At 42.9% G+C, this 18,418-nt stretch overlaps 2 protein-coding genes across 3 annotated transcripts in view; one reads left to right on the top strand and one right to left on the bottom strand.

The window, feature by feature from the left end:
• Positions 1 to 11,793: 11,793 nt before the first annotated feature.
• Positions 11,794 to 16,214, bottom strand: LOC309861162 (uncharacterized protein). The gene is made up of 3 exons (XM_082723756.1): positions 15,015 to 16,214; positions 12,673 to 13,089; positions 11,794 to 12,576 (listed from the first exon to the last, which is right to left on the bottom strand). Exon 1 carries the CDS (start codon positions 16,165 to 16,167, stop codon positions 15,487 to 15,489), a length of 681 nt encoding a protein of 226 aa, XP_082579882.1. The 5' UTR covers positions 16,168 to 16,214; the 3' UTR covers positions 11,794 to 12,576; positions 12,673 to 13,089; positions 15,015 to 15,486.
• FBXL17 (F-box and leucine rich repeat protein 17) overlaps positions 15,954 to 18,418 on the top strand; it is a 503,519-nt gene continuing 501,054 nt past the window's right edge. For both annotated transcript variants that reach the window (XM_082723749.1, XM_082723750.1), the window contains exon 1: positions 15,954 to 17,357. In XM_082723749.1, coding sequence (XP_082579875.1) covers positions 16,377 to 17,357 — 981 coding nt within the window. In that variant the 5' untranslated portion in view covers positions 15,954 to 16,376. The remainder of the gene's footprint in view (positions 17,358 to 18,418) is intronic.

Genomic DNA, 18,418 nt, shown 5'->3' on the forward strand with positions numbered 1-18,418 from the left:
GCTTCAGTTGTGAAAACAATGAAGCCAAACTTAATAAAATCAGTCTTCTGGTGTAATTAAGAATAATCTTTGAAATTATTATGCTCACAAGAAGAGACTGTCCAGAAGAATTGTGAAAGACTTTGAAATGACAAAGGAAAAAATATCACTGAGTGTCCTATAAAAGGCCTGGTGTTGCCCAGCTCTCTCATTATTTTTATCTTTCATTGTGTCTGAGTCTTATTCAGTCTGTTAGTTTGCATTACTATTGGTAATGCAAATGATGTTTCTAAGATCTTATTTTTTAAGTAATCTCTACACCCAACATGGGGCTCAAACCCACAAAACCCCAAGATAAAAGTCATAGGTTCCAATGACTGAGACAGCCAGGCACCCCAACAAAAATGATTTTTGCTGGTGAAGATGTAATTGATTATTTCCCTGTGAATTTTGACCATTTTTTTTCATTTACTAACAAATTTATTTTAGCACTCCTCATTGCCTCTATGTGTGTCCGATCTTCCCAATCTCCTTGAACTGGCCTTTTAACACTTTTCTAGTTGGCTCAATAATTGGGTTGAAACATTCTTTAACACAGGTTTATTTTATTTTTGTACAAGGCTCATGATTCTATCTTTATTTTTAATTTAATTTAGTTTTTTGAAGATTTTATTTATGCATTTGAGAGAAAGAGAGAGAGACAGAGCACAAGCAGGGGAAAGGCAGGGTGAGAGGGAGAAGAAGATTTCCCGCTGAGCTGGGAACCCCACATGGGGTTCAATCCCAAGACCTGGAGATCATGACCTGAGCTGAAGGCAGAAGCTTAACCATCTGAGCCACCCAGGTGCCCCTCATGGTTCTATCTTTTTTTAAAAAAGTATTCTTTAGCAACGAGTTAAGACAATTTACTGTGAATGTCCAGTTCCCTACCCAGGCAAAGTGAAGATAGTTTTTGGATTATTGTATTCATTCAACACTTACTGATAACCAACTATGTGGCAAAATGTTGGGGATACAAACATGAGTAAGGAAGAATAGTTCCTTCCTCACAGCTCACAATCTAGTGAAACTCCGGTCCTTTCTATTGACTTCTCCAATCTCTCACTCTCTCATACTACAGATATTTACTGAGGCTTACTATTACTACTATAGCTCCATCACATTTGGATTAAATAAACTTTTCCAATCTGCACTTTCATGCCTTACCAACATGTTCAACAATGTTGTGTGGGAGAAATGTGTTATGCATTCCAAGCAGCTTTTGGTGATTATATAAAAACATTAGTAACATTTCTACATTTCTTGAACAGAAGAGGAAAAGGTTCTACTTTTATAATTTTGTATCACTACAAGATTAGTAATAATTTACAAATGAATTTTGGACTGCTTCTGCCTAATTATTATTCATGGATTGCATATCTTTTTCCAATGATGCTGTTATTGTTGACAATATTTCTTGACATTCTTCTGTAAGATTGCTTTGAAATGTAGAAGTGTTCTATTATGAATATCTCAGTGTAGATATTCATTCGTTTAAGTAGGATTTGGTTTTAGAAAGAGTCAAAAGTCTTTTGGAAAGAATTTTAATCTCATTGTACAGATGGGAAATTAAGCATTAAAAATAAGGTTTTAGATGACCTCCTTTTCTACCTTCTCTCCACCTTGAGTCTTTTACCACAGAAAAGTAGAAATCATCCAAAAGTCTTTCAACATTTTAAAGTGTGATGAAGGGGCACCTGGATGACTGAGTGGGTTTAGCCTCAGCATTTGGCTCAGGTCATGATCCTGGGGTCCTGGAATCAAGTCCCGCATCGGGCTCTCTGCTCAGCAGGGAGCTTGCTTCCTCCTCTCTGCCTGCCTCTCCACCTACTTGTGATTTCTGTCTGTTAAATAAAGAAAATCTTTAAAAAAATAAAAAAGTAAAGTGTAATAAGTATTTAAAGTATTTAAATAAAACTTCTATTTGGGTCTTTCCAATTTTTGCTCCTTCGCCTCATTTACCAGTAAGTACTACTACTTCATTATCATCTGTAGCAACACCAAATTATTTAGGAACTTAAAAAGATTTAAAACCTAGAATCATGCAATACTTATTTTCCTAGATTTTTCCTTTTAATAATAACCACTATGGGCATTTGGTATATAAAAACGGTAATATCTCAGGTTCTAGTGTTATCACAACACTTAAAAAAACATTCTTCTAATGAGCTCAACTCATGTCAACAGACTCCTGACCTGGTTTTAAAAATGATTAGCATTTGGGGGCACCTAGGTGGCTCAGTCTGTTAAGCATCCAACTGTTTGGCCCAGGTCACGATCTCAGGGTTGTGAGACAGAGTCCCCAGCTCTGCACTGAGCACAGAGCCTGCTTAAGATTCTTTTTCTCGGGGCACCTGGGTGGCTCAGTGGGTTAAGCCTCTGCCTTTGGCTCAGTCATGATCTCAGGCTCCTGGGATCGAACCCCACATTGGGCTCTCTGCTCAGCAGAGCCTGCTTCCCCCTCTCTCTCTGCCTGCCTACTGTGATCTCTCTCTCTGTCAAATAAATAAAATCTTAAAAAAAAAAGATTCTCTCTCTCCCTCTGCACTTCTCTGCTCCCTCTCTCTAAAACAAACAAACAAAAAATCAGCATTTTTGGTAGCACCATTTGAAAGTAAATTGTAAATATCATGATATTTCATCTTAAATATTTCAGTATGAATCTCCTAACAAAAAAAGACATTCTTCTATATAATCATAATCTTTTGATGCCGTAGAAAATAAACAATAATTATATAATATCATCCAATAGCCAGTCCATATTCAAATCCCTATTGTACAAAGATAATTTTCTTAGGTTTTTTTTTTTAAGGATGTATTTATTTATTTGACAGACAGAGATCACAAGTAGGCAGAGAGGCAGGCAGAGAGAGAGAGAGGTAGAAGCAGGCTCCCCGCTGAGCAGAGAGCCCGATGAGGGGCTCTGATCCCAGGACCGTGGGATCATGGCCCGAGCCAGAGGCAGAGGCTTCAACCCACTGAGCCACCCAGGCGCCCCTCTTAGTTGTTTTGTTACAATATTTTATACCAGAATCTGTTCTAGGTTCATACATTTCATTTAGTATTTTTGTTTCTTTAGTCTATTTACATCTAGTTCAGATATCCTAGTTTTTATTTTCATAACCTTGAATTTTTGAAGATTCTATGTTAGATGTCTTATAAATTTATGTCCTATATTTCTTTTTTTGAAATTAGGTTTACAGTGGGATGCCTGGGTGGCTCAGTGGGTTAAGCCTCTGTCTTTGGCTCAAGTTATAGTCTCAGGGTCCTGGGATTGAATCCCACATCAGGCTCTCTGCTCAGCAGGGAGCTTGCTTCCCCCTCTCTGTTTGCCTGCTTGTAATCTCTCACTCTCTGTCAAATAAATAAATAAAATCTTTAAAGAAAAATAAAGCTAGGTTTATGGAAAAATACTTTATGTAGTGTAAATTTCAACTTTTTCAGTGTATATTTTTATGATTTTTGATGAATGAATTTAGTCTTGTAACCCACAATCAAGTTATAGAATACTTCTAACTCTCCCAAAACTTCCATTCAAGCAACCGTGGCTCTATTTTCTGTCCCTACAATTTTGCCTTTTGGAGAAGGTCATTTAAGTGTAATCATACAGAATATAGTATTTTTGAGTCTGATTTTTCCACTTACTGTAATGTGGTTGAGATCTATCCATTGTTGTGGATATAACACAGTTTATATCCACTTACCAGTGGAAAAATGAGTTATGTGCATCTCATATTCATACTATAAATAAAGCTGCTATAAATATTTACATATAGGCTTTTGTCTAAATGTACTTTTTCTCTTTGGTAAATACCTAGGACTGAGATTGCTGGATCATTTGGTCACTATGTGTTTAATTTAATAAGAAACTGGCAGCATGTTTTCCAAACTGGCTACCATTTTGCATTTCCATCATCAGTATATGAAAGTTTTAGTTGTTCCCTATCCTTGCCAACATTTGCTATATCAGTCTTTTAAATTTTAGCCATTTTAGTAGGTGTGTGGGGATATCTCATTATGCACTTAATTTAAATTAAGGATTTTGAGGTCTATGTGTTGGGGACAGGAAAGGGTGGTCTCTGGACTGTGTGCCATTAGAAAGATTCCACCCTAACAAAACATTAAATTCATCCCCTATTGTCTTTTGTTGTTGTTGTTGTTCTCCTTTCAAGCTTTCTCTCTTTTCGCTGAAATTATAAACCCAGCCCCATGCCTGTCTCAGTCTTTTCAGAAGGGTGTCAGAATTTTCCCAGCCCTGAGAATATATATATATATATATATATATATATATATATATATATATATTTAGATTTTTATTTATTTATTTGGCAGAGAGAGATAGATAGATATCACAAGTAGGCAGAGAGGCAGGCAGAGGGAGAGGAGGAAGCAGGCTCCCTGCTGAGCAGAGAGCTTGATGTGGGGCTTGATCCCAGGACCCTGAGATCATGACCTGAGCCGAAGGCAGAAGCTTAACCCACTGAGCTGCCCAGGAGGCCCCAATCCTGAGAATTTTTATTTGCTTGTGTGTATTAGCATTTCTCTACTAAAGTAAGGGACTGAATTAAAGGTAGGAGTTGTTTGGTATTTCTTGAAAATTATTATTAATGGTAGCATAATACAAAAGGAGAAATTTTCTCTCTCTCTGTCTTTCATACATACACATTTCCACATACCTCATGTAATCTAAAAACCGATAGCTTCCCAGAAATTGTGTTGCAGGTTCCTATTTTATTTTATTTGGAACAATTTTTTGAAGTTTTTATTTATTTTAGTAATCTCTACACCCAATATAGGGCTTGAACTCTTGACCCTGAGATCAAGAGTTGTGTGCTTCCCTGACTGAGCCAGCCAGATATCCCCATATTTTGTTTTAGAAACTAGTATTCCCTCATTAACCCATTCTTCAAAATTTCTTTTCAGTGTAATCATTATCCAACTTGATCTTGCAAATATTTCCTATAATGTTCCTGAAAATGATTGTTAATTTTCCTCATAGACTATTCTCCAAACCACATCTCTAAGAAGAAGCTATGAAGCAAATCTCAATATTGTTGAGGTGTCATCTGGAATAGAAAGGCATAGTTAGAAATGAGACATTTCAGGAGTGAAGAGAGGCTGGTTGTTAATGAAAGTAGATGAAATAATATGAAATAGGCAATACTATTTAATCTAGGTCTTAGATTAAACTCTAGAATTAAAGTTTCTTTTGAAATAACCGGTTTTCTTGTAATTCTTTATAGATTCTGGTCACTTTCCACTTTTCCACTTTGGTGAAGATTCTAATACACTTCGGTGCCCCTAAGGCTTCTAAAGTAATTTTTTTTTTTTTAAGATTTTTATTTATTTATTTGACAGAGAGAAATCACAAGTAGATGGAGAGGCAGGCAGAGAGAGAGAGAGAGGGAAGCAGGCCCCTGCTGAGCAGAGAGCCTGATGCGGGACTCGATCCCAGGACCCTGAGATCATGACCTGAGCCGAAGGCAGCGGCTTAACCCACTGAGCCACCCAGGCGCCCCTAAAGTAAATTTTTTCTTCCTCTTTTTCTTCTTCTGCTTCTTCCTCCTCCTCCTTTTTCTTCTTCTTCTTCTCCTTCTCCTTCTTTTAAATTTATAAGAATATGTAGAGTGTTGGTGATTGGGGAACTATTTATCCTTTCAAAATTGACATGGAAAATGACTATATGAATTTTAGAAATAGAATTCCTCCAGATCCTAGCACTTGACAATGGCATCTATCATTACCTGCATTTGTTATCTACCAGTAAGCCAGCAGTGAACACCTTTGATTTGTAGTCCAAGAAAGATTCAAATTACCTGGGGTGCCTGGGTGGCTCAGTTGGGTGAGTGTCTGCCTTCAGCTCAGGTCATGATCCGGGAGGCCCCAGCATCATGCCCTGCATTGGGCTCCCCTCAGCAGGGAGTTTGCTTCTCCCTTTACCCCTCACCTTGCTTGTGCTGTGTCTCTTTCTCACAAATAAATAAATAAAAACTATTAAAAAATTTTTTAAAAAAATATTTTATTTATTTATTTGACAGAGAGAGATCACAAGTAGGCAGAGAGGCAGGCAGAGAGAGAAGGGGAAGCAGGCTCCCCACCAAGGAGAAAGCCCTATATGGGACTTGATCCCAGGACGCTGAGACCATGACCTGAGCTCAAGGCAAAGATTTAACCCACTGAGCCACCCAGGTGCCCCAATAAATAAAATCTTTAAAAAGAAGATTCAAATTACTCAACCTAGACCTAATTCATTACTCTTTTGGGATGTTACAAACACAGAAGAACTTTTATTTCAGTAATCTCTACACCCAATATTGGGCTTGAACTCTTGAGGAAATATATTGATTTGTAAGGGAAAATCATTGGCAAAACAATAGGAACTGGAAAGAAGCCCTGACTCTCCAATACACAGAAATATACATAGGCACGCACACACACATATTCTCCTAAAATAAGATTGAAAGTAATATATGAGGCAGTGGGGAAAGGAAAAGAAGTCACAGGGGACAATATGCTTCTTAGAACAGTGGTTCTCAAGCTCTGGGTATCAGTTCCCTTGGAGGGGAGAAAAGACCCTGACATCCATATTTTACTTATTCCCATTTTTCAGATGGGGTAAGAGAGTTGATTCAATAATAAGTGTTACTGACCAACTAAATTTAAAGAAGAGGTTTATGTTTGCTTTAACAATTAGAGTAAAGACAGTATAACTTTTTTTTAAAAGATTTTTTATTTATTTGACAGACAGAGATCACAAACAGGCAGAGAGGAAGGGAAGCAAGGGTTCATTGCCTAAGAAAAGCAGACAAAAAAATCATCCCTTGAGAAAGATACCCTTTAATCCAGGCCTTAAAAGAACCCCCATAAATAGAGAGGCAGTAAATATAAACTCACAAGCTAAAATCACAGAGAACAACAGAAAATAAGTCAACACTAGTGCAAGTCAGCAAGAAAAAACAAGCAATAGACCCCCATCCTCAAAGGCTTCAATATTAAATTTTCAAATACACAGTACAAAATAAATGTTTGGTATGTTCAAAGATACGGTATTTAAAACATATAAGAAAAAACCATCAAAAAATGAACAGATATATTTTTTAAAAAACTAAATAGAATTTTTAGAAAGGAAAAATGTAATAATTGAAATTAAAATAGAAGGCTTGAGTAGTAGTGATAATCAGCTAAGGGAAGAATTTATAAACTGAAAGGTAGATCTGAATAAAGTAAAAAGGAAGTTAAAAAAAATAGTCTTTTTTCTTTTGTGCGGATAATTTTCAGGTGGAAGACTGAGAGGTTAAGACACATGGGACCTAGTGTGAGACTTTTCCAACCTATCTATCTAATCTTGCAGATGGAAAAATAGAATAGGAGACAGGCAATATTTAAAGAGATAATGGAGTTTCCATTTGTTTGTGGAGAAGAAAAAAAATGTTGGAGGAGAGTATCAAAGGCTCAGTTTTGGAAGAGTTACTTTTGAGGGGCTTATTAGACATTCAAGTGAATAGGTGGTGTATGGAGTTGGATATAGGAGAGAGGATTTCAGAAGAGAGGTTTATAGGTGGCATTAAAAACCACAAATCTGTCTGTGATCATCATAACCCCTTAGGTTGGCTAGAAAGAGATCTCAGGATGGTGTCTTCAGGCGCTCCAAGATTTGCAAGGCTGGAAAAGCAAGGGAATGAAGGTGGAATAATCTGAATGGTAGGAGGAAAACCCGAAGTGTGTTCTATCCTAGAATCAAGTGAGAACAAGCAAAATTATGTAAGCCATTATTTAGGGACACACATGTATTTATAAAAAGGGAAAAAGAAAAAGGTAACAGTTGGAAATCCACAGAGCGGTGATAATCTTTGTGAGGAGCAGACAGTGAGTTAGGATTGCAAGACCACACAAAGGACTTCTTTTTTTTTTTTTTAGATTTTATTTATTTATTTGACAGAGACCACAAGTAGGCAGAGAAGCAGGCAGAGGGTGGGGGGAAGCAGGCTCCCTGCTGAACAGAGAGCCGGATGCAGGGCTCCATCCCAGGACCCTGGGATCATGACTTGAGCCGAAGGCAGAGGCTTTAACCCACTGAGCCATCCAGGCGCCCCAAGACAGTGTAACTTTTAATCCCTGTACTTGGATCTTAACATGTAGTTAGTAGAAAATAATGGACCCCAAACTGGGCTGATGCATTTGCATCATTATATACTATAAGCATAACTGGACAGAAACACACAATGAGCTTAATTTAAAATGATAAAACAAATGTAGTGTGTAATTAAAAATCAAATAAAACAGAATGGAAATTGACAGCTTCTGAAGATAATAAAGGCGATATATTGATAAAATGTCCTTTCAGAAAGTTGAGGGAATTTATGTAACATAAGAGGTTAAAGACAACTGATTCCCAAATCATTTCTTCCATTCTTTTCTTTCTTTTTTTTAAGATTTTATTTATTTATTTGACAGAGAGAGAGAGATCACAAGTAGGCAGAGAGGCAGGCAGAGAGAGAAAGAGGGAAGCAGGCTCCCCGCTGATCAGAGAGCCCAGCTGCGGGACTCGATCCTAGGACCCTGAGACCATGACCTGAGCCGAAGGCAGCGGCTTAACCCACTGAGCCACCCAGGCGCCCCTCTTCCATTCTTTTCACACTTGGGTAGGACTCTAACTTTCTATTTTTACAGAGGAAAAATAACTTTATAAAAGTACTTTTGCACCTTTTTTTTTTTTTTTTTAAAGATTTTATTTATTTATTTGACAGGCAGAGATTACAAGCAGGCAGAAAGGCAGATGGGGCGGGGGTGGGGGGGAGCGGGGCGGGAAGCAGGTTCCCTGCTGAGCAGAGAGCCTGATTTGGGGCTCAATGCAGGGCTCCTTACAGGGCTGGATCCCAGGACTCCAGGATCATGACCTGGGCCTAAGGCAGAGACTTTAATCCACTGAGACACCCAGGCGCCCCCTTTTCACCTTTCTATACCCAGGGAGTATTAACCGATCTCTGAGTAGCAGCAAAGAACAATGCCTCATCACTTAACTGGGAGGCAGCATAAGACAAAAAGTCCCCTGATCCAGGGATTAATAAAGCCAACAATATCAGAGGATCAGAGGAGAGGTGGGTTTTATTCCTGAATCTCTCCTCCTGCCACCCTTCCTCTGCCCCCTACCCATGCCAGGAGGCATTACACATGTAATTTGAAAGGCTTTGTTCTTTTCTTTTTTAAAAGATTTTATTTCTTCACTTGAGAGGGAGAGGGAGAGAACGAGTTGGGGGAAGGACAGAGGGAGAAGCAGACTCCCCACTAAGCAGGGAGCCCAGAAGATGTGGGGCTCGATCTCAGGACACGGAGATCATGGCCTGAGCTGCAGGCAGACGCTTAATTTACTCAGCCAACCAGGCGCCCCTTGAAATGTTTTTTTAATCCCTTCAGTTTGTGGATCCTGGTTATGAATGGGAGAGAAAACCCATTTTATCTAGAGAACTAGCTAGAAAGGGGCAACTGTGACAAGTTATTAGACCTGGGAGTGAGGCAAACAAAGCTAGAGCTCTGACATTCGTTGATTACTGTACTGATGCCACAAATCGTCAATACGTAGAATTGTGGCTTGCTCTTTCTAAGTCACTAGAAGTAATTTTTTTAGCAGGCTGAGGGGCCGTGGGAGTGGAAGAGAGAGAATCCTAAGCAGGCTCCACACGCAGCGCAGATCCAGACATGGGGCTGGATCTCACAACCGAGATCATGATGTGCCGAAATCAAGATGGACTCTTTACCACCCTGGAAAGGAATTTTAATTATCTGGCCCTTTTCTTTGCTTATTGCGAGCAATATGTATTTTAAAATTATATAGTAAGAAACCCAAATGTTTTTAAACTTCGGAGGAAAAACATAAAATTTATTAGGGAGACACATGTAACTCAATTCTTTTATCTAAAGTCCCTGTTCTAGCAGTGGAAAATGAGAAAAACAACAATTGCAATGGAGGGTACAGCTGGACACAGACTGAGAGATTTTAAATGGAAGAACATCTTTGTGTTGTATTAATTTCATTTAAGTAGAAGATAAACATGTGAGTCTTAAGCCAAAGAAAGAAAACTAACCCCCCAACTTTGCCTCAATTATCCCATTAATCTACATAAAAGTGGGAGAACAATGAATTCTCTCCATTAAGTCCTGATTGTCTCCTTTCTTGACCTTGAATTACTCTTTGGAGTGGTATGGATAATTGCTTGTTTTGCTTTCTCCTGATAAGCGACATTAAGTCTTTGTTTCCACAGGGCTGTGTTTCCTGGCTAAGTATATTTCTTATCTCCACAACAACAGATGATCACACATGTAGTATTTAAAACAACGCTTATTTACTATTTCATAATTACATATATCAGAAGTTCTGGCAAGGGGTCAACTGGATTATCTGCTCAGGTTCTTACAAGGCTGAAATCAAGATGTCTGTGGGCCTGTGCTCCCTTCTGCATCTCGGGATCATCTTCGGAGTTTATGTATTTGCTGACATGATTTAGAACTCTATAAGTTGGAGGACTGGCCTTCTTGCTGCCCATTCACCAGGGCTACTTAGTTCCTAGGGACCACCAGCCACATCATTTCTCTGCAACATGGGAGTTTGGTTCTTCAAGGCCAACAGTAAAGCATGTGCTGCTGCTTTGACTCTCTCTGACTTCTCGATCTTCTTTTAAAGAGCTCACCTGATAACATCATGTTTACCCAAGATAATTTCTCTTTAAAATGCAACTGATTGGGGACACCTGGGTGGCTCAGTGGTTTAGGCCTCTGCCTTGGGCTCAGGGCACGATCTCAGGGTTCTGGGATCGAGCCCCACATCAGGCTCTCTGCTCAGCGGGGAGCCTGCTTCCCCCTCTCTCTCTGCCTGCCTCTCTGCCTACTTGTGATCTCTCTCTATCAAGTAAATAAATAAAAATCTTAAAAAAAAACAAAAGCAACTGATTAGTGAGTATAGGTGCTATTGATTCGGGAGAGCTCAGTTTGAGAGTAGGGCTTAATTCCGTTGTAGGCAACAGCCAACCAATTCTCAAACACAGCGATTGTGGGAGCTGTTGAGAGGGAAGTGAAAAGCACACTGGGACAGAACCACCAGGGCAGAGCTCTTGTGACAGGTGATATCTGGGCTGAGACCCGGAAGAGGAACATCAATCAGTCATGAGATGAGCTGAGGGAAGAACAGTGCAGGCAGCAGCTGAAATTTTTTTTTTTTTTAAATGATAAGCTCTATGCCCATTGTGGGACTTTGATTTATGACCCTGATATCAAGAGTCACATGCTCTAGCCATTAAGCCAGCCAGGCTCCCCTGCACCAGGTGAATTTTTATACTGTATCTGAAACTATGCAAGAATACAGGTTGTCCTCCTGAAGGGAGTTCTCTAAAAGCTTGTTTTCTCTATTATATTTGGCTTTAAAATATTTCAAAAGCGGGTTTGTGTATTCATTTTGGTTTTGAATATTTCAAAACCACAATCCAATAAGGAATTGAATTTATTGAACACTTGGGGTGCTGCATGCTTTTTCCACGCATTGTCTTCTGCTCCTAGAGTGTTCTTCTAGGCCATCTGTTGCACCTACCACAATCAATGGGATCAGTGGCTTGTTATTTGTGTTCTACTTATTTCACCGGTGCTATAGGATGTTTTAGCGGTTTATAACAACCATCATTACCCAAGTGGAAGCATTAAAACCTTTTCTACTTAAGTGTCTTCTTAAAGACAAATGTGAATTTCAAAGTAAGTATATTCTATGTCAGCAAAGAAGAAAGAAGAGGCTTTTCTTTAAACTGGTTTCAACATTTTAAATGTATATACTGGCTTTCAGTGTAAATCTATGTCATAACACAAGTCAACCCTAAGTTTGAATTTTATTGAAATATGAAAATATTTTATATTGTAGACCCACTATTTCACCACAACTAGCTACACATTGGAAAAAAAAAAAAACATTTGAATAAACCATTATTTCGGTGTTCTTCATTTCCTCCCTACCCATCATCCCCTCTTCTCTACCTCATTCATATATTATGAATTCCTGAAAACTCTGCATAAGAAATAATCCTGAGTCCTACCCCTACTTCATTCTCCTTAGGATAATTGCCTTATCATGCTTTTATGTTCTCTCCATTGACCCTTTGAACAATCTTAACTAGTCTTCCTGCTAAGAGCCTTTTCCTTCTCTAGTTCATCTTTTATACTGTCTATTTACACTGTCTTCCCGGAGTTTACAAAAGTCAAAAGAAACATGTGATAATGAGTTATAAAGAAAATAGAAAAAGGATAAGAGGAAAGAATAAAGGAGGGAATAATTCAGTTTTAACAGGATAAAAATGGCATATAGCTATGTAAGTTCAGGGTATATACATCAGGAAGGAGTAATTTTAGGTAGGGTGGTGACCTTTGATTATAACAAATATTAATGACCTTCAGCCAAAAGGCCAGCAGGAATGCATCCACAGTCAAACCAAGTTGGGTTTATTGGCTTGTCACAAGGACACAGCACACCAAGAGGAACTGTGGAGAGTCTCAGTAAAAAAAGGTACTTATTAAAGGATCGGACTTTTACACTGAAAGCCAGTATATACATTTAAAATGTTGAAACCAGTTTAAAGAAAAGCCTCTTCTTTCTTCTTTGCTGACATAGAATATACTTACTTGTGCTAGGTGATTCTAGGAAAGTTCAAGGCTTTGCTCTGAATTGGATGCTGTCAGGAAGCAGGTAATTCTATGATTATTTTAATAACTTTTCTAGAAGGTAGGAAAAACAGAGCAAGGCTAAGTTATAATGGTTAAAAAACAGAAGTCTTGTATACTAGCCTGAAAGCTTGGTCATTCTTGTGGTATGGGGAATGTTCTTGTATTTGCTTTGTTCAGACATGATTACAGAAGGGTCTTATTTTTGGCTAGTCTCTTATGGTTACAGAGTAGCCAGGACTGATGTTGATGTTTTGTGAGATTGTTGATGTTCAAAAGAGCACTCAGACCTAGCTGAGAATGCCCGTTAATACCAAGGCCCAGCTAATAGTTCCAGGCCAGCTTCTCGTTGTTCAGGAGCTGCTTTTCTTTTTCCAACTAAAAAAAAAAAAACAAAAACATCAAGCACTATAATTGTCTCTAAATTGCTACTTATAACTCTTACTCATAACTTGGTTTCCTGAATATTTAGAATATTTATCAGGGTTATTACTTAGGGTAATTCGTTCTAAAACTCATCATAGCTCTGGTGACTACAGCAGTAGCTTAATCATTACTAAAATACACAAGATTCTCTGCTACATGCTGTGCTCAAAAACAGCCACCTGTTTATGACTGAACAGCTCTGGATTGGGAGAACTAGTGCTATAAATTTCAAAAACCATTTCTTTCTTTTTTTTTTTTTTAAATCTTTTTTTTTTTTTTTTTTTTTTAAGATTTTATTTATTTATTTGACAGAGAGAAATCACAAGTACACTGAGAGGCAGGCAGAGAGAGAGAGAGAAGGAAGCAGGCTCCCTGCTGAGCAGAGAGCCCGATGCGGGACTCGATCCCAGGACCCCGAGATCATGACCTGAGCCGAAGGCAGCGGCTTAACCCACTGAGCCACCCAGGCGCCCCTCAAAAACCATTTCAAAAGTCTGTTACATACTTCATATTCTGAAAGCAAGAAGTTAGAGTTAGATTATATGTATAATTCTGATAGGTCTGAGGGGTGCCCAGCTGTGTAGTAATCACATGGGGAGCTTGTTAAAATCAGGTAGAGATTCTAGGGCCCCAACTCCAGAGTCTGATACAGCCTAAGTTTTTGACATTTATCCATGTTTTAAACTTTTCTTTCTTTTTAATTGCTGAGTAATATTCTATCAAATCAGTGTACCAGCTTATTTATTGATGGACATCTAGGCTGTTTATAGGTTTTGGTAATTGTGAATAAAGTTACTATGAGTATTTATGTGCAAGTCTTTTTGTAAATACATTCTTTTCTATTTCTCCAGTAAATATCTGTAAGTGGAAATCCTAGGTATTAGTGTATATTTAACTAATATGAAACAAATGCGTCCACAATTTTGACATGAAGCACTAAGATTTAGAACACCCTCTACATCTGCTCAAAGTGCAGCTTGGTAGAGATGGCAAAGGCCTCAGGCAACTCCTGTCTCTACCAACCTCTTCACTTCAGTATTAGAGCTCTGCAGCCCTAGAGGATTCCTACACAGTCCTAGAGGGACCAGAACTATGTGCATAATATTTGTAGAAATGTAGTTTGGGCAGTGCATTTGATAGTAACAAATATGTAAAGCCCTTTGACACATCTTTGCCTCTAGGTTTCTTGGAATTCCACTGCGCTATGATTAAGCTTAGAAACAGAGATCCCTGAATGTGGGCAGGTCTAAAATAAAAGTCATTCTTTTTTTTTTTTTCCCCCTAAAGATTTTATTTATTTCTCAGAGAGAGAGAGCACAAGCAGGCAGAGTGGCAGGCAGAGGCAGAGAGAGAAGCAGGCTCCCTGTGAGCAAGGAGCCCGATGTAGGACTTGAACCCAGGGCCCTGGGATCGTGACCTGAGCCAAAGGCAGCTGCTTAACCAACTAAGCCACCCAGGTGTCCCAATAAAAGTCATTCTTGACAAACAGGCCATTATTAGCAAAGGTTTGATGGTATGTTTGGGCAAAGGCAGGGAGGGGGAGGCTGGCCACAGGGGTGGGAAAAGTCAGACAGCCTCAAACAACCATCTCTAAGCTGAAGGACCTTGAATCTTGACATACTGCTTCCTCATTTCTCTCAAGTTATTCTTAGCAGCTTTTAAAAATACTGCCACTTTCCTTCCACTCTAGCAGGTAACCAAGCTCCACTTAAAGTAAAATAGAGACCCGGTAAAAGGAACTTTTCCACTTTCATATCTGTGTCCATTCTTTATCTTTCCCTTATCCCTCCTGCTCAGTGAGCCGGTATCCTCCTAAGACACTCTGCCATTCCACCATCTCAGGGGTCTTGTTGTGTCATCCCCTTTCCTCTCCTTACCTCCTCTTTTATTCTGATACATTCCCATCATCTAATAAGCCTCTTTCCATTTGTCTCGCAATACCAGGTACCGCTCTAATCATTGCCCTGTTTCTTTGGTCTCACGATGGTCAAGTCTTATACAGGGTCGTCTGCAAAGCCTATTTCCTCTTTCTCATCTGGGTCACCAAAGTCCGCCTAGAACTGTTTATCATACAGTAGGCAGTGCGCAGTCATTTTTCAGGTGTAGGATGGATGGAGAGATGGGACTCCGAGAGTGCAGATGATAGTCATCTTGCAGCCTGGTTGCTGGATGACTCAGTCGGTTGAGAAACCGTTTTATCTTTTCGGCGTGCATAGGTGACTTGATATATGCTTCACTTTGGAATAAAGTTATAGAGTCAGCAGTCGGCCGCAAGCAACAAGTATAAAAACACGTGGAATACACAACGATGCGGCACCACTCATTAGCTCCTCACGTGAGAACGCAGGGTCACCCCACCCAAAGGCCACACACATCTGGTGCTGCACCGGAGAGGCAGCACCGGGGACCCAAAGCGGCCTTCCGGCGGAACCCTTTCCGGCTCCTCCGTGGATTCGGTCTCCGAGACTGGGGGTGGGGGTGAGGGGAAGAGCGCAGCGGCTCCCGGCCAATGGCAGTTCTTGAACTTACACCTACAGACGTCAGCGCGGCTGTGCAAACGGATGTCACACAGCTGGCTCGGAAGCGTCTCCTCCCGTCCCAGAAAAGAGGCGTGGGCTCAGCGGCCTCCGCGAAACCTTGGGCGAGGGAGGGAGGGGCGTGCGCCTCTCCCCGCGAGCCCCGCGCGCTCGCTGGCCCGCTTCTTCCCAGCAGTCCCTGCCTAGCGGCCGTCCCCGGTGAGCAGCCGGGCGCCCGCGCCCCCGCCCCCAGCGCGTCGCCGCAGCGAGCTCCGCCCCCTCCCCGAGCGGGCCGCGCGCTCCTGCGGCTCCGAGCTGTGTCGCGGGCGCGCGCGCCGCCGGCGGAGCCGCAGTTAAAATGGTCCGAGCGGGACCCCGCGTTCCCCCCCCGCCGCCGCACTGACTGAGTCGGCGGGTCAGGCTTGGACTGGTTGCCTAGCCGGCGGGCTCGCTCTCTCCGTCGCGTCCCCAAAGCTCGCGCCCATCGTTCTCCCGGCTTCCCGGGGCAAAGCATGTAGCCCCCGTCGGGCTCCCGGGCGGCCCGCAGCTGACGCCCACCCCCCACCGTCGCGTGTGTGCCCGTGTGTGCGTGTGTGTGCGCCGGGCGGGCGACCCCGCCGCGGGCCCGAGGCCGAGCCAGCGAGAGGCCTGTCCCGCTGCCGGAGCTCGCCTCTCCGGCCTCCCTACTTCCCCGTCCCGGTCCCCCTCCTCGGGGCCTTCTATATGGGCCACCTTCTCTCGAAGGAGCCGCGTAACCGCCCGAGCCAGAAGAGGCCTCGCTGTTGCAGCTGGTGCCGCCGCCGCCGCCCTCTCCTCAGGCTGCCCCGCCGGACCCCGGCCAAGGCGCCCCCCCAGCCGGCGGCGCCCGGGAGCCGGGACTGCTTCTTCCGCGGGCCCTGCATGCTCTGCTTCATCGTGCACAGCCCCGGCGCGCCCGCCCCCGCCGGCCCAGAGGAGGAGCCGCCGCTCTCGCCGCCGCCGCGGGACGGGGCCTACGCCGCGGCCGCCTCCTCGCAGCACCTGGCGCGGCGCTACGCGGCCCTGGCTGCCGAGGACTGTGCTGCCGCCGCCCGCCGCTTCCTGCTATCCTCGGCCGCCGCCGCCGCAGCTGCCGCCGCCTCGGCCTCGTCGCCTGCCTCCTGCTGCAAAGAGCTGGGGCTGGCCGCGGCCGCCGCCTGGGAGCAGCAGGGCCGGAGCCTCTTCTTGGCCAGCGTGGGGCCCGTGCGCTTCCTGGGGCCGCCCGCTGCCGTGCAACTCTTCCGGGGGCCGCCGCCGCCGGCCGAGCCCCCTACGCCCCCAGAAATGGTGTGTAAGCGGAAGGGGGCCGGGGTTCCCGCCTGCACCCCGTGTAAGCAGCCCCGCTGCGGCGGTGGGGGATGCGGCGGCGGCGGCGGCGGCGGAGGGCCTGCGGGGGGAGGCGCCTCGCCGCCGCGGCCCCCCGACGCCGGCTGCTGCCAGGGCTCCGAGCAGCCGCCGCAGCCGCTCTGCCCCCCGCCCTCCTCTCCCACTTCCGAAGGTGCCCCCACAGAGGCCGGCGGGGACGCGGCCCGAGCGGGGGGCACCGCCCCCTCGCCCGCCCAGCAGCAGCATGAATGCGGCGACGCGGACTGTCAGGAGCCCCCCGAAAACCCCTGCGACTGTCACAGGGATCCACCCCCTGAAACCCCAGACATCAACCAGCTGCCGCCATCCATCCTGCTCAAGGTGGGTCTGGGCGAGTGGCGCAGGGATGCGTGCTTTCCCCCAACCCCGGCCCCCGCCTCGGAGGTTTTCTCTCTCCTCCCCCTAAGCGCGGAGGAGGGGGTTCCCTGAGAGCCAGAGAAGTCCGAAGGGGAGAAGCTAGTGGGGAAGATGCTTATGGCCTGTTTTTTGAAGTAGAAAAACTTGGGAGTTTGGTTAGTGTCTTTTAATAGCTTGGGTTACCACAATTCAGGACTCATCTGTTACTAGATTCCCACTGGTTTAGTAACTCTTTGTAGATTTTCCGCGAAAATATTTTAATCAGTTGAGCAATATACATTTACTACTAAAGATGTTGTATGTTAGTATTTGAAGGTCTTCCGACAGTACTGACCGATTTGATAGCTGCTAGTTAATGTCATTAACTGTGATCTTTACTTGAACATTTGCCAGGATCATGCACTGTGCCTGAGCTTTGCGTACATAATATCTTAATCACCCACTTAACGCTGTGAAACAGGTATTAACAACACCACTTTATACAAGAAGACATAGATATTTCAACGCTGTGTGCCTACAGTAATAACTAAGGCAGAAGTGGTCTTTGCTCTCTGGAGTTTAGAATCTAGTGAGGCTTAAAGAGTTGAATGACTTGTCCAAGGTCACACACACAAAGGGCCAGTCTGGGGAAGTTACGTCTGCTGGGCTTGAAAGTCCTTTGGTTTATGTTACGTTTTGTTGCCTTCCTACATTTTATTCCTTATATAGAACCATGCAGTTTGTCAGAAGGTAGAGACAAAAGTATTTTTTGGTTGGGAATATGGCTGAGTGGAGAAGACGTGGTTGTCCTATGGGAGCTTTGTCTCACTTTCAACTAAGTAAAATTTGCAGTTTTCTTAATGCTAGTGAGAAATTTAATTAAGTGACAAAGTTAGTGTTGTTATCACTAGCAAGTTATTTTTTCCTCATTGCCCACCCCCACCCCCTCGGCCAACTTCATAAATATAAACCTTCTTTTTTAGTATGGGAGATATTTAATACCAGGTAAAAATAACCTAGATAAGAATTTGGCTACTTTTACTGTT

This window comes from Mustela nivalis (assembly GCF_964662115.1).
Source record: "Mustela nivalis genome assembly, chromosome: 3".
Classification (NCBI taxonomy): Eukaryota; Metazoa; Chordata; class Mammalia; order Carnivora; family Mustelidae; genus Mustela; species Mustela nivalis.

Coding starts and splice junctions, on each gene's coding strand:
- LOC309861162 (XM_082723756.1), bottom strand. CDS start 16,167: ATGCTTTGCCCCGGGAAGCCGGGAGAACGATGGGCGCGAGCTTTGGGG.